At 47.8% G+C, this 15,990-nt stretch overlaps 2 protein-coding genes across 2 annotated transcripts; both read left to right on the forward strand.

Moving 5' to 3' along the window:
• Positions 1 to 72: 72 nt before the first annotated feature.
• Positions 73 to 4,932, forward strand: LOC119960648 (zinc finger protein 239-like). The gene is made up of 2 exons (XM_038788279.1): positions 73 to 252; positions 2,687 to 4,932. Exon 2 carries the CDS (start codon positions 2,794 to 2,796, stop codon positions 3,904 to 3,906), a length of 1,113 nt encoding a protein of 370 aa, XP_038644207.1. The 5' UTR covers positions 73 to 252; positions 2,687 to 2,793; the 3' UTR covers positions 3,907 to 4,932.
• A 7,462-nt stretch (positions 4,933 to 12,394) lies between these two features.
• On the forward strand, positions 12,395 to 15,111 carry LOC119960640. Its single transcript, XM_038788267.1, has 4 exons — positions 12,395 to 12,509; positions 13,166 to 13,237; positions 13,621 to 13,673; positions 14,460 to 15,111. Exons 1-4 carry the CDS (start codon positions 12,395 to 12,397, stop codon positions 14,856 to 14,858), a joined length of 639 nt encoding a protein of 212 aa, XP_038644195.1. The 3' UTR covers positions 14,859 to 15,111.
• The last annotated feature ends 879 nt before the right edge of the window (positions 15,112 to 15,990 follow it).

Genomic DNA, 15,990 nt, shown 5'->3' on the forward strand with positions numbered 1-15,990 from the left:
ATCAGCGTGAATGAGGGGGCGGGACTGGGCTGAGTGAAGCATGCGCAGTGAGATTTCTGGCACGCAGAAAAACGTTCGTTCTCGGATCCCCAATCCGTGAAGGTGGGAATGGCGGGACGGAGGGAGAGATGAATCAGGCGGGTCGTTAGACACACTTCGTGAACATGTTATTCACACCTAAAATCCGTAAAAATAACCTACCGGTGCCCGAGGATTTTTTGGAGGCCGCAGCTTTGTTACAGACCAGACTATGTGGGTGCCATCTTTATTTGGTACTTGCAGCGGTGCGCATGCGCACCCACCATCTTTATTGGGGCACGAGTAGCAGAGCGCATGCTCAGTCGCCATCATTGTTGGGGGCAACATTTTTTGAAACGTTTTTTCATGACAGAATGTTCAGCAGACTGCTTCACTCTGAGTTACAAATTCCTATTTATAGGGCAGAATATATGTCCAGGGGCAGTGACAATAATTCGAATTTATATTATGACTTGAACAGAATATAACTTTTAAGACTTTCAGAGAAACGTTACAAAATAATTGACACTGAGCCACATGAGGAGATATTAGCTTTTAAGGAGAATCCTAATGGAGGAAATTGAGTCAGAGTCGGAGAGTTTTCAGGAGGAAATTCCAGAAATTGTGGCCTTGGCAACTCAGTAATGCTGGAGAGATTAAAATCAGGAATTCTCAAGTGGCTGGAATTAAATGAGTGCAGAGATCTCAACGGGGTGTGTGTGGAGGAGATTACAGTGATCTGGATGATCATTACCAGGGAGTACAACAATGAGAAATTTAAACATTTTGTGCCTTTTAAAAGGAAGCATTTGTAGATCAGTGGGCACAGGGGCTGGTGTGAGTAAGCACATGGGTAGCAGAGTTTGGGATGTGATGGAGGGGGTTGTTTAATGTTGGAGTCCGGCTACGAGTGCGTTGGAATAATTTGGTTGAGAGGTAACAGAAGAATGGATAATGGTTTGTGCAGCAAATGAACAGAGACAAAGGTGGAGTTGAGCTGTATTTCTGAGGTGGAAATCAGCAATCTTGGTGACAATGTGGATCTGTGGTCAAGAGCTCATCTCGGGGTGAAATATTTCACCATGGTTGTGAACAGTCAGCTTCAGCCTCAGACATTTGACAGGGTGGAATTGGTGACAAGGGGATGGAGTTTGTAGAGGGGACAGGAAGGGAATGGGTTCAATCTTGTCAATATTTAAATGGAGGAAAGTTCTCCTCATCCAGCACTGGATGTCGGACAAGATCGGACAGTGTGTGTCTTGGAAAAGAACTTGCAGGTGGTGATGTTCACATACATCTGCTGTCCTGCTCCATCCAGGTGGTGGAGGTTAAGCATTTAGGAGATTCTGTCAAATTGTGAATCAGTTGTCAATCAACGAAATGCCTCTCCAATGCCACCTGTCACCCCCCCCCCCCCCCCCCCCCACTCTGTTCTCACTCTCGCTCCGTCTCCCTCATCATTTTTGACTTTCTCTCTCTGGGCGTGATTCTCCACACCCGCGGGAAATCGTGAGGCTGGCGTCAAAAACGGGCGGGTTTGACGCCAGCCTCCGCCCCCCCGACCGGGAACCGATTCTCGTCCCCGGTCGGGGCTAGCATCCCGCGGCCGTGAACTCCGGCATCGCGGGCTTAATGAATTTCGTTAAGCCCGCTAGCCAGAGTTAGCGACGGCTGACGCGTCAGATAACGTCAGCCGCACATGCGCGGATTGGACGACTCCAACCCGCGTATGCACGGATGACGTCATCACGCATTTGCGTGAAACCCGTGCATGCGCGGGCCGGTATGCTCCTCAGCCGCCCCGCGAATGGATACAGCGGGGCGGCGGAAGGATAAAGAGTGCGCGGGTAAGTACCCGCTGCCCGTGACCGGTGCCCACCGATCGCGGGCCCATGGCATCCTTGGCACGGCCGTGGTACTGCCGTGCCAATCGGTGCCATGGTTCCCCAGATCGGGACTTTACGGACGTTTTTACGAACGGTCAGACCAGGTGTGATTGACGTTCATAAAAACGGTCGTAAAGGCCTTGGAAATCGGCCCATCGGCCAGCTGAGAATCGCTGCTCGCCGTAAAAAAACGGTGGGCAGCGATTTGTGTCGGGAGGCGGGCGTGGGGGGGGAGAATAGCGGGAGGGCATCGGACCAGCGTGGCCGTAATAATTTACGCCGCCCGCTATTCTCCGCCCCGTCGTGAGTGCGGAGAATTCCGCCCTCTGTTTCTCGCAAAACATTCTCTCGACTAGAGGGTTGTGGATGATACATCATTGAATATATTGAAGGCTCAGATAGTGAGATTTTTGGTCTCTCAGGCAGTCAAAGGACATAGAGAGCTAACGGGAAAGTGGAATTGAAGACTGAGATCAACCACAATCGTGTTCAATGGCAGAGCAGGTTCGACAGGCCGAATGGTCTACCTCTGCTCCTTTATCTTATGTTCTTGCACAGACCCAAGTGTTGTGTGGGCTCAGTCCACGTGGCAGGTTCCCTTCCCTGAAGGACATTAACAACCTAGTTCACTTTTCACAAAAGATTCAACAATTTTCATGGTCAATTTTTCCCAGTGCCGGCCCCACAAGTTACCAGATGCGTTCAGTTCAGTTTCACAACCTGCTATGGTGTTTTTGTAGGATCTCTCTCACTGTCTTTTTTCTGTTTTAAATCTATTTCAGAGTTAGAAGGGGAGGATTTGCAGTCAGGAAACTCAGATCAAACATCATATCAGCATCAGACAACGTCACCGAATTCATCGTAACCTGACTATCGGTGAATTTTGACCATGGAAGGAAAAAGCTCCGTACACAGTAAGGAGAAACCCTGGGAATGTGAGGAGGGATTCAGATCCACATCTCAACTAGAAATTCATCATTCCAGACAGTCTGTGGAGAGGTCACTCACTTGCTCTGATTGTGGGAAGGGATTCTCTCGATCATCCAGCCTGCTGCAACACCAGCGAGTGCACACCGGGGAGAAACCATTCAACTGCTCCGTGTGTGGGAAGGGATTCGCTCAGTCGTCCAACCTGCTGAGACACCAACGCGTTCACACTGGGAAGAGACCATTCATCTGCCGGGAGTGTGGGAAAGGATTCGCTCGGTCATCTGATTTAATGACGCACCAGCAAGTTCACACGGATGAGAGACCATTTAAATGTCCAGACTGTGGGAAGTGCTTTAAATGTTCCCGGGACCTGATACTCCATCAACGTGTTCACACCAACGAGCGACCGTTCAGGTGCTGTCACTGTGGGACTGGGTTCAAGCAGTCATCTCAACTCAGTGAACACCAGCGCACTCACAGTGGGGAGAGGCCGTTCACCTGCTCCGTGTGTGGCAGTGGGTTCAGTCGGTCATCAAACCTGCGGACACACCAGCGAGTTCACACTGGAGAGAGACCTTACACTTGCTCTGAGTGTGGAAAGGGATTCACTCAGTTATCCACTCTGCTGAATCACCAGAGTGTTCACAGTGAGAAGAAACCATTTAAATGCCAAGACTGTGGGAAGTGCTACAAAAGTTCCCGGGAACTGCTCCACCATCAACGTGTTCACACTGATGAGAAACCTTTTAAATGCCCAGACTGTGAAAAGTGCTTTAAAAGTTCCGGGGAACTTATGCGCCATCAACGTATTCACACTGATGACAAACCGTTCAGATGCTCTTCCTGCGGGACTGGTTTCAAGACATCATCTGACCTCACTGTACACCAGCGAACTCACACTGGGGAGAGACCGTTCACCTGCTCCCAGTGTGGGAAGACATTCACTCAGTCATCCAGCCTGCTGACACATCAGCGAGTTCACACAAGGGAGAGGCCTTACACCTGCCCCAAGTGTGGGAAGGGATTCACACAGTCATCCAATCTGATAAGACACCAGCGAATTCACAAGTAATTACAGTGAGTGGACAATCTGATCAGATACCTCTGCTGCTTCCCTCCCTTCCACTTGCTCCACCAGGCCAAACTGTCACTAAAAATCCCCCTCGTCTGAGTGTGAACTCATATCTATCTCCAGGTTCTCTCCTATCTCCTGTCATGTCCTGTTCAATCTCGTCTTGATTACAAGACCTGCCTTCTGCTCCCTTGACCCTATTCTCATTAAACCACTGACCATCCAACTTCCCCACATTAATTGATATCGTAACAGTTCTCTCCCTCTTCTAGCTTTGCCCCTCTCACTTTTAAATACATTACCTTCACCTTTCCTGAGAAAACAACCTTTGACCCCTGACTTCCTTGCAAAGTACCACCCCATCTCTAAACTCCCTTTCTTTTCCAATATGGTGTCCCCCCAAGGATGTATCCTTGGCCCCTCCTATTTCTCATCAACATGATGGCACTAGAATCCATAGAATCCCTACAGTGCAGAAGGAGGCCATTCGGCCCCTCAGGATTGCACTATATGCCTGAAAGAGCACGCTAGGTAGGCCCATAACCTCACCCTATCCCCATAACACCACCTAACCTGCACATCTTCGGACTCTGGCAGCAGTTGGAGGAAATCCTCACATTTAAAGTTTCTGGGCAATATTCCCAGAAACTGTTTTCATTCAACGGATAAGGCTCATAAAAAAGATGTATTTCAATCGAATTAAATAATATTATAATTACTTTAACCCAATCACAGCCAGAAAGGGGACAGACATTGGTGATAGCCATAACCTTAAAAAGTACTGCCGATTTTCAACAATTCATTCCAGAATCACCTTACTTAATTTCTGAAGCTACTTTCTGCACTTTCGCTTTGAACCGCCATTTTGTTTATTTTCAACTTCACTGCATCGTGTATTCAGTTAGAAGAAATTATCAAGGGCTGTAACTTGTATTGAATTCAACTCAGTTCTCTGTATTTGCTTGGACTAAACAAACTGTAAATACTCTGTCTTTGCAACAAACTGACCTATTCAAGAAACATCTGAAACTAACTGAATAAAAGACAAATGACTTCACGCATGAAGCTCAGTTTCAAGTTCTGCAGAGTAATATATTAGTGCGGCGACACTTCAGATATATTAACCAAAGTATAGACCTATCAGTGAGGAGCTGCGGAGTGTGGCCGAGGTGAACAAAGGGCCCAGAGCCAATGTGCAAGACCTGAAGAACAGGTCGAGAAGGCAAAATTTGAGAATTGTGGGCCTGCCCAAGGGGGTGGAGGGCCTGAGGCCGACTGAGTACTTTGTGAGGATGTTTGAGGAGTTGATGAGGGAGGGGGAAGATACCTCCCACTATGAGTTGGACAGGGCACATTGGTCGCTCAGGCCAATGCCCAAAGCGAATGAGCCACCAAAGGCGGGTATATTCTGCTTCCATAATGACCACGTGAAGGAGGGGGATTTGAGCTGGGTGAAGCAGAGGCGAGGGACGGAATTCTCCGCAACGGCCAACGCCGTCGTGAAACCCGGAGTGTCAGAGGCCGCTCCTCGCCCCCTCACGGCGTTGCGGGGAACTCGGCCGCCAGGCCTGATGCGCCGAGAATGGTGCGGCTGGCGGCGCCTAATGACGTCACCCATGCATGCACAGGTTGGCCGGCGCCAGGGCGGCCCTCCTGCGATTCTCCAACCCGGCCTGGGGAGCGGAGAAAAGCGCCCGAGGTGTGGGAAGACGTTGGCATGAACATACCAAGCAGTGCTGCAGAGAAGGCGGGTGGCCTTTGGGGGGAGAGGGCGGCATTGGCAGCGGAGTGAGATTCAGAGTGGTCTAACCTGCGAAGTTGAGAGTGACTCACAATTGAAAGGATTTTTATTTCAAGGCGGTGGAGGCCTTAATTCAGGCTGAAGGACTGAGATGAGCGTTTGGATTTGGTCTTGGTTGGTGGGGACGGGATTATCGTTTGTCTTCGGGAAGGCTTTCTGTTTGATTGGGAGTTTTGTTTTCTGCATCTTGAATTGCGGGGGGGGGGGGGGGGGGGGGGGTTGTTTCCATGAGGTTCGGGTTTTGCTTTTTCTTGTTTCTGGGTGAGGTTCAGTACTATTCTTTGTTTTAAGGAAGGTGGGTTTTTCAGCCTGTGGGAGGTTACTGAGGAAGGGATGGGGAGGAGGGGGGGGTTCTGGTAGGGGTCATCGCACGAGTTAACAAAGGTTGGCTAGTGAACAGGAGTGTGGTATGGCAGGGGCCGTGGTTGTTGGAGCCTGGTGGAGCAGATTTTAATGGACCTGGGAGGGGTGAATGGTGCGAGGAGGGGATCAATACTGGGTGAGGTGTTTGCAAGAGGAAGTGAATGGGGAGAGGGGCAGGGGTTCGATGGTAACAAAAGGGTAATGGATCAGGTGAGGTTTTGGAAGAGTTTGGTGAGTCAGTTGTTTCATTCGGGGTTTGATAGTCGGGGGCGGAGGTTGGCGATGTTGGTGGGGAAGAGGGTAAAGTTTCACATGCAAAAGCTGGTGGCTGGTCGGGGGGCAGGTATATGATGGTGACAATGCGGGGTTTGTGTGGAGAGCGCTGGGTGCCATCCCGGATCTGGATACCCATCAGCCGATAGTAGGGGGGGATTGGAATAAGTGCTGGAACCAAAGGTGGACAGGTTGCAGCCGCGCTCGCTGACGTAGTCAAGGTGGGGGCAAAGGCATTGGCTGGGCTCATGAAAGAGATGGTGGGGGAGTTGACCCATGGAGATATTTACACCCAAGGGTTCGGGAGTATTTGTTTTTCTTCCCGGCACACAAGGTGTTTTCGAGAATTGATTTTTTTCTTGGAAATGTGCATTTTGCTGGAAATGAGAGGTCGGAGTACTCGGCAATGGTGATCTCGGGTCACGCACCGCAGCACAGTAGCACAGTGGGTAGCACTGTTACTTCACAGAGCCAGGGACCCGGGTTCGATTCCCGGCTTGGGTCACTGTGCAGAGTCTGCACGTTCTCCCCGTGTCTGCGTGGATTTCCTCCGGGTGCTCCGGTTTTCTCCCTGTTATTGAAAATATGGAAAGATGTGTCATTTGAAACATGGAAGTCTGGCAATATGTGGTCTGAGAGAAACATGAGAGGATACAGGGAAAGATCCCACAAATTGTTAACAGCAGCTGCAAAGAGCAGGATTATAAAATGCAGATTCTTTCTCCCAAGCAGGCTCAGCAAACACACAGGATTCTAGTATGAAGCTAAAAGCAATGGTTCACACCTTCATTGAAAGTAACTATCTTAGTCAGCATCTGGAAAAGCATGGATGAGGGTTTCAGTTGAGCTGGTTGATAAATGTAAACCTTTCAAGTTACAACCAAGTGGATTTTTAGCATTACGCTAAAAGCAATGATTCACACCTGCATTGAAATTAACTATCTTAGTAAGCAGCTGGAAAAGGAAAGGATGAGGTTCAGTTGAATTTGGTGACAATTCTAAGTGTGAAGTTCTGCCGATATCAGGTAAATTAAAGAAAACTGGAGACCATCAGTCTACGAGAAACATAATTTAAAGCTAAAATCAAAGTCAAAGTTACGAGCTGGGGACACAATTGGAAAATAAAACTATAGAAATGACAGGAATTAAAAGTAACACCTCTTGAAACCAAAGCATTTTTGAATATCACAAAGGAAGTTTGAACATCACAAAGGAAACAATGTAATCAGAGACCTGAGAGGTGAGGTCATGTCAAAATGAATACTTAGTTGTATTAGAACGTTTAGATCAAAGATACGTTTTTCAATCAAAGTGAAATAAGTATACTTTACAATAAGGTAATAAAAACTTAATAACTGTTGAAAGAGAATATAAGCCCAGAGACCAGAGCAGGAACTACCAGAACCAGAACTCCGAGAGAAGGAACAAGAGAAGCAGAGTCAGCTTACAGCCAGCTCGGTCATGGGAAAGATAAGACATAGCAGCTGAGCTAAAACAGCTAATACATCTAAGGAAGACTAGAATTTAAAGAGGAGGTAGAGTCAGCACAGAGATAGCCCCCTCTCATAGCTCAGTACATGGGATTGACAAGAGATAGCAACCGAGCTCACCAGCGAATACATCTAAAGAAGACAAAATTTTAAAGAGAAGATTGATTGTCAAGTTGGGCCTGAAGGTCCCTTCAAACAACCAGAAGGATCCAGAAGCAAGATCCTTTACCTTTCTGTAAAGAAAGTGATTGCAGCTTTTTAAAAGAAAAAAATATAATAATAAAATAACTAAGTTAACCTGAAACAGTGGTTTATTCCTAAGTCTACTTTACTTACTTAGCAATTTGGGACCCAGGATCTATGCTACTAAGTGGTAAGTAGATGAAATCTTCGGTGAAGGTATGGGTTATACCGGGGGATAACTTGAAAATATAGTTTGACCTGAATAGCACCCACCGAAATCTGCATCGGAGTCAGGGAGTGAGAATCCCTGGTCACCATTTAGAATATCGGCCCTTTTTGGTATAGGGGGAATTCTAAGATTAGTGATGCGTTTTCAGCAACATCCCACAAGTCCCGAAAAATGTGCTTGTTAGGTAATTTGGACATTCTGAATTCTCCATCTGTGTACCTGAACAGGCGCCAGAGTGTGGCGACTAGGGGATTTTCACAGTAACTTCATTGCAGTGTTAATGTCAGCGTACTTGTAACAATGACGATTATTGCATTGGATGGACGTAGTTCTGGAGAAGGGGGGAAACCCAGAGGCTAGGGTGGAGAATGGATGTGGGGTTACTGGTGGACCAGAGCTTCTATGACAAGATAATTGAGTATGTTGGGTTTAATTGCATGGGGAGGTGGCAATTGGGAGAATGCAGACAGGGGTGGAGGCGGGGCCCGACTGGTTTCTTGTCGAATTTTTAAAAAGATTTAAGGATGGCTGGCACCGTTGATGTGGGAATGTTTGAGGACACGATGGGTAGGGGTGTCGTGTTGCAAACAATGGGCAGGCCACCGTCTCACTTCCTAAAGAAGGACAAGGAGCCGGTGGAGTGTTGGTTGTACAGGCCCATATTTCTGCTGAATGTAGACGCCAAGATACTGTCAATGGTGTTGGTGTTAAGCTTGGAAGGGTACCTCAGAGGTGATTGGGGAGGCCAGACGGGGTTCGTAAAGGGAAGGCAGTCGTTCTCTATTGTAAGGAAGTTTTGAAATGTGGTGCTCTCTCAGGCAGAGTGGAGGGAGCCGAGGTGGTGGTATTGGAGGCGGAGAAGGCGTTCGATCGAATGGCATGGAGTTATTTGATGGTGGGATTGGGCCGAAGTTTATGGCGTGGGTGCAGCTTCTTTATAAGGAGCCAAAGACGAGCGTGCGCACCAATTGCATGAACTCTGGGTATTTAGCATTGCACCGGGGAACGAGACAGGGATGTGCCTGGTCCCCTCTTCTGTTTGCAATGGCTATAGAGCTCTTGTCTATTGAGCTGAGGAGCTTGGGTTGTGGTGAGTGTCCTTCAGTGCAGAATATTTGTTCCTGTATATTTCAGAGCCAAGCTCTTTGGTGGGGAATATAATGGAATAGCACCAGAGATTTGGAACGTTTTCAGGATAAAAATTTAATTCAGGGAATAATGAGTATTTTGTGGTCTCCACTCCGAAAGTGGGAGGTGGTGGGGGCATTTCGCCTGGCAGTGTCTGATTATTGGTATTTGGGGTGCAGGTGGACCAAAATTGGGCAGGGCTTTGGAAGTTGAACTTCACTTACTTTGTGAGGAGGGTGAAGGCTGATTTGCTGAGGTGGGACAATCTCCCTGTCATTGGCAGGCCAGATGCAGGCAGTAAAGATGAATGTTTTGCAGCGATTCCTGCTTTTGTTTCAGTGCCTGCCGGTCTTTTTGCTCAAAGCGTTTTTTAGGAGGCTCGACAGACGGATCTCCTTGTTTGTTTGGGCGGGAAGGTGGCGAGGATTAGGAAGGAAATACTGCAGAGGGGGTTAGGCATCCCAAATTTGTTGTATTCTTATTGAGCGGCAAATGCAGAGAAGGTTCGGCATTGGAGTAGAGGGGGGGGGGGGGGGGGCTTTGCGGATGAGGACGGAGGCGGGCTCTTGCAGGGGTCGGGGTTACATGTGCTGTCAACGGTGCTATTCCCGATGGCCCCAGGGAAGAAGACGGTGAGTCCAGTGGTGGTTGCCACGTTGAAGATCTGGAGGCAGTTTAGACAGCAGAGCTAGTTTGGAGAGATGCCAATCAGAGGGAATCATGCGTTAGAGCGGGGAGGATAGATGCAAGGTTTCGGGGATGGCAAGGGAGGGGGATTAAGGAAATGAAGGATTTTCTTGGAGGGCGATTTGCGAGTTTGGAGGAGTTGGATGAGACGTTTGGGCTGGCAAAAGCTTTAGGTATTTACAGGTGCTGAACTTTGCGAAGAAGGCCTTCCCGCTTGCACCTGCCTTGTTGCTGGAGGCAGTGCTGTCAGAGGGGGATTTGTCTCGGCAATTTACGGGAGAGTCTTGGAGGAGGTTGGGGTGTCCATGGAGGAGGTTAAGGTGAAGTGGGAAGAAGAGTTGGGTGGTGCTGGAGGAGGGTCTATGGTGCGATGTGCTGTGGAGGGTAAATGCCTCGAATACATGTGCGAGACCTGGGCTGATACAGCTAAAGGTAGTGTACAGGGCACACCTCACAAACTTAGGATGAGCCAGCTGTTTGAAGGGTTGGAGGATGCCTGTGAACAATGTGGGAGGGAGTCTGCGAATCACCTACATATATTTGGTCCTGCCCAAAGCTGGAAAGATTTTGGAGGATGGTGTTCAGCACCGTGTTGGGGGTTTTACGTGTGGACGTGGAGCCCGGTCCCTGACAAGCCATATTTGCGGGTTTCAGAAGAGCCAGAGCTGTAGGCGGGTGCAGGGGCAGATGTTCTAGCCTTCACCTTGCTGATTGCTCGCAGGCTGGTCTTGTTGGGGTGGAGGTCAGCTTCTCCATCCTGTGCCTCGGTGTGACAGGGGGGTGGGGGGGGGGGGGGAGACCTCCTGGGGCTCCTGACCCTGGAAAAGGTAACGTTTTCTCTGAAGGGGCGACTGGTGGGTTCCACAAATGTTGGGGTTTGTTCATCATGCATTTTCGGGAGTTGGTTACCATTGACTGTTGGGGGGTCGGGGTTTGTGGGGTTGTTTTATGTTGTAAAACTCTTGAAGATTTCTTGAATAGAAATATTTTCAAAAACAAAATCCTTGAGGAAGGAGCAGTGCTCCAAAATCTTGTGTTTGAAACAAACCAGTTGGACTTCAACGTGGTGTGGTAAGACTTTTTACTGTGCCCTATTGTAGGACAACTGTCATGGTGTGTATTTGCTAAGGATACTACAACTGTTATGGAGAATCAAACACACAGCTCCAGTCTGGTACAGACCTTGTTCATAAAACCGAGACCTGATCACATAAAGCCCAGCCCAGTCGAACAGTCGATGGTAGCCATGATGTGGAGATGCCGGCGTTGGACTGGGGTGAACTCAGTAACAAGTCTTACAACACCAGGTTAAAGTCCAACAGGTTTGTTTCAAACACAAGCTTTTGGAGCATTGCTTCTTCCTCAGGTGACTCACCTGAAGAAGGAGCTGCGCTCCGAAAGCTCGTGTTTGAAACAAACCTGTTGTACTTTAACCTGGTGTTGTAAGACTTCTTACTGCAGTAGAACAATGGTTTGGCTTTAACAGGTCCATTGGGCATGGCCTCTGACAAGTACATGGGAGTTTTTTTATTGCTGAAACATCCGGCTGGGTCACTGTCTGTGCGGAGTCTGCACGTCCTCCCCGTGTGTGCGTGGGTTTCCTCCGGGTGCTCCGGTTTCCTCCCACAGTCCAAAGATGTGCGGGTTAGGTGGATTGGCCATGCTAAATTGCCCGTAGTGTCCTAAAAAGTAAGGTTAAGGGGGGGGGGGGGTTGTTGGGTTACGGGTACAGGGTGGATACGTGGGTTTAAGTAGGGTGATCATTGCTCGGCACAACATCGAGGGCCAAAGGGCCTGTTCTGTACTGTTCTATGTTCTATCCCAGTCAAGTGATAATTCTGAAGATTCAGGATATCAATACCTTTTCTTTGTAATTCCACAATTCACCCACTCTGAACACACCGGAATCCTCCCTTGGCCCTTTGTTATTAAAGTCAGTGCAGTAGGTGGGGTCTGGAGACATATTCAGTTAAACTCTATCAGGTTCTGACACTGCTAGCCAATATGATGAGCCAAATGGTTTCCCTCTGTGCATTATCATTCAACAAAACAATGAATATTCAGTATTATGAACAGGGAGAGAAATCAGTAACTGCAATTGAACCCAGCAAGAGTTAGCACCGGCAGGGTAGAGAGAGAAGAAACAGTAGAAAAGCTTTAAAACCTCGACATAGGCACACACAGAACTCTGACACATGTAATATAGATCATCAATTCATAATCATTTATGATTTTTGAAAATTAGTTGAGGTCAAATGGCAAAATTGTTATTTTGTATTAGTTGTTTGAGGTTTGAATGGTGCTGATATTACCCAACATCCATTGCGGCGGTGAATGTGCCCTATTCATTCCACAGGAGCCCAGTGCGCAGGCGCAGTATTGTATCTGGAGCATGCGCACTGTCATCCTGCTCGAAGCTCTGCGAGCGCTGAAGGGGCTGTTTCCGCGGGTGAGCGGCGGTGGGACGGAGGGAGGAATGGAGCCGGGAACCGGGGGGAAGGGAGGGAGCGGAGGCTTCATAAACACCCGGGAAAGGCCCCTCGGCAGGAAGAGACCCTGCAGGCCCCGTGTTTGCAGCTGATGGGCTTTTATCCAGATCGGGCCCAGTTCCATTGTCCCCATCTTCGTTCAGCGGGGAGCAGAGCGCATGAGCGGCCATCTTGGTGCCGTCACGGAAAGTAGGAGGAGCTTCAGGGTTCTGGTGACCAGGAGAGAAAATGTTTGACTCATTGATTGAATGGTCCGGGAGAACGGGCGCCCTCTTCAGGGTGAGGGCGGGGGGAGGGGAATTGCTGCAAAGCGCATGTGCGCCCATCCCAATAACAGAAGAATAAGATTATCAGAATTATTAGCAGTAAGAGGCCATTCGGACAATTGTGGCTCATTTGATCATTGTCTTAACTCCATTTTCCTTCAGACAATGAACCTTCCTCACCTTTTACTCCCCTGCCAGTAAAAATGGTGTATAATGCAGCCTTGAATAAATTCAATGGCCACGCCTCCACTGCTCACTGGGCAGAGAATTCCACCGGCTACTGGCCCTCTGAGAGAAGCAATTTCTCCTCATTTCTGTCTTAGACACTGATTTTTAAACTTTCCTTGCAGTGGAAGATTTCCTGTTGAGGAGAAACATCCTTTCAGCACCTGTCAAGCACCCTCAGAATCCTCTCTGCTGCTGTAAGATTATCTTTCATTTATCTAAAGTACAATCAGTATATGCACACCCTGGCCAACCTTTCCATCATAAAACAAACCCCTTCATGCCAGGAATCAGCTTAGTGACCCTTGTCTGAACTGCTTCCAATGTAAGTGTATCCCATAGTAATCCTAGGCCAGGAAATGGGGAGAGAGTTTTTATGAATTTATATCTTGGACTTTGGAAACTCCGTTTACAGGGAGATAGATGGGGAGGATTTACACACAGCAATCTGAGATAAAGAAAAAATGTTACTCTCTGACCACAATTGACACATGACTCTTGTAATCTCATTTTACAGGGAGTTAGAAGATTTGAAAACTGTGATTTTTCTCTGATTCCAGTGCTTCTGATATCTTTGCAGCTGCAGACTCCATAGGAGGTTTTACATTTGAAATCCGTGAAATTGTTCCAGAAGTGAGTATTATTGAGCATTCATCTATAATTTAGAGTTTTTAGAATTGTGCTTTGTTGTCTGTGCTCTGGTTTCTGGGCTCTGGGGCAGGTTTGTCTCCTTTACTGTGGATCTGAATTCAAGTTCACACATTGCTCTGTTTCAGCTCTGCCCTCCCTCATCACCTCTCTGCCATTGTTCAACTTCTGCCTCTAATAGGGTATTTATTTTAACCATGTTTAGTATTTTACTGTTATTTCTTCCAATGTGTCTGAATGAAGTTGTCACTGCAGGCCATCCCTTGGCTATGTGCTGCTGATTTACCATCTTTATCTTCCCATGGTCAGGAATTGTTTTTCCTGCACTCGAGATCATTTCTCTTCTGTCCATCAGCTGATATTAACCATCAAATTCTGCACCATATTTATTCCCTGGAATTGAAGATTTGAGATTAGTATCAGACCAGCCATGAACTTATTAAATGGTGGAGCAGACTTGATGGGCTGAATGACCGTCTCCTGCTCCTATTTCTTGGGATGTCACAATATCTTGGTCAAGATCAGGAAATGCTGAGTGTCGATCTGTTGATCAACATGAATTAGCAGCTTCAGGAGAATAGGGAGGGTGAATATGGAGTGAGAATGGACGGACCAAGAGAGAGAGAGTGTGAGTTTGTACAGATGCGTGCGTGGAAATTTACAGCTTTTGGGGAACGAGCGAGGAAAGCATGTTCCACTGCAACTAGAATTGTCTGTTCTGAATTTCTGAGCTGTACTGACCGTGATGACATTTGTAAACTCCTTTAACAGGATATTCAAAGGGGAAGATTTGCAGCAAGAAATCTCAAACCAAACTTCACATTGAGATCTAACAGAGACACTCGATTCGTTAGCACGGGGGAAACCATCGGCCGTTTTACCATCCGTGTGACTGGAAAAGCACCGAGACACACCATGGGGAAACCGTGGAAATGTGGGGATTGTGGGATGGAATTCATTTTTCCCGTCTGTGCTGGAAACTCATCGACGTACTCACACCAGGGAGAGACTGTTCATTTGCTCTCAGTGTGGGAAGGGATTTACTGTTTCATCCAACCTGCTGACACAGCGGCGAGTTCGCACCGGGGAGACGCCATTCACCTGCTCAGTGTGTCGGCAAGGATTCATAGATTCATCCAACCTGCTGACACACCAGGGGGTTCACACTGAGGAGAAGCCACTCACCTGCTCAGTGTTGAGAAGGGATTTACTAATTCATCCAACTTGCTGACACACCAGCGAGTTCACGCCGCAATGAGGCCATTCACCTGCAAAGTGTGCAGGAAGAGATTTATTAATTCATCCAACTTGGTAACACACCAGCGAATTCACACTGGGGAGAAGCCGTTTACCTGCTCTGTGTGTCGGAAGCGATTTGTTAATTCATCCAACTTGGTAACACACCCAGCGACTTCACACTGGGGAGAGACCATTCACCTGCTCTGTGTGTCAGAAGGGATTTGTAATTCATCCAACTTGGTAACACACCAGCGACTTCACACTGGGGAGCGACCATTCACCTGCTCTGTGTGTCAGAAGAGGATTTGTTAATTCATCCAACCTGCTCAGACACCAGCGAGTTCACACTAGGGAGAAGCCGTTTTCCTGCTCCACGTGTGGGAAAGGATTCAGTAGTACATCCTACCTGCAGAAACACCAGCGAGTTCACAAGTAATTACAAGGGGTTGGATTCTGCTGATCTTTGCTGCTCTTGATCACATCCAGGATTGAACCATGGTCATTATGACAGTGGGTGAAGTGGGAGAGCAGAAGGTTTTCTCTGTGGGCTGGCCAGTCTTCCAATGTTCACTCCAGTGGGATGATATTCTTTAAGCGAGAGCATATTTCCACTGAAATGATCCACAGGAGCAGATGGAATACATTAATTTTATCCTGGATAGTACATAGGAACATAAGAATTAGTACAAGTACACAATTCTACCCTTCGAGCCTGCTCCGCCATTCAATCAGATCACGGCCAATCTGTTCCTCAAATCCACCTCCCCATCTGTTCCCCATATCCCTTTAATCCATTTTTATGATCAGAAATCTATCTATCTTCTTCTTGAAACCATTTAATGACTCAAATTCCACCGCACTGTGGGGCAGCGAGTTCCACCAATTCACCCAGATCCCATAATTGTCCTTTCTATTTTTCAGACTAAATGGATAACCTGACACTTATCTACATTAAACACCATCTGCCAAATTTTGGCCCAATCTCCCAGACTATCTATATCCGTCTATAAAATCTCCAGGATCTTCATCCCAAACTACTTAAGGAAGTGGCTCTGGAAATAGG

The sequence above is a fragment of the Scyliorhinus canicula genome, unplaced genomic scaffold (genome assembly GCF_902713615.1).
Source record: "Scyliorhinus canicula unplaced genomic scaffold, sScyCan1.1, whole genome shotgun sequence".
NCBI lineage: Eukaryota > Metazoa > Chordata > Chondrichthyes > Carcharhiniformes > Scyliorhinidae > Scyliorhinus > Scyliorhinus canicula.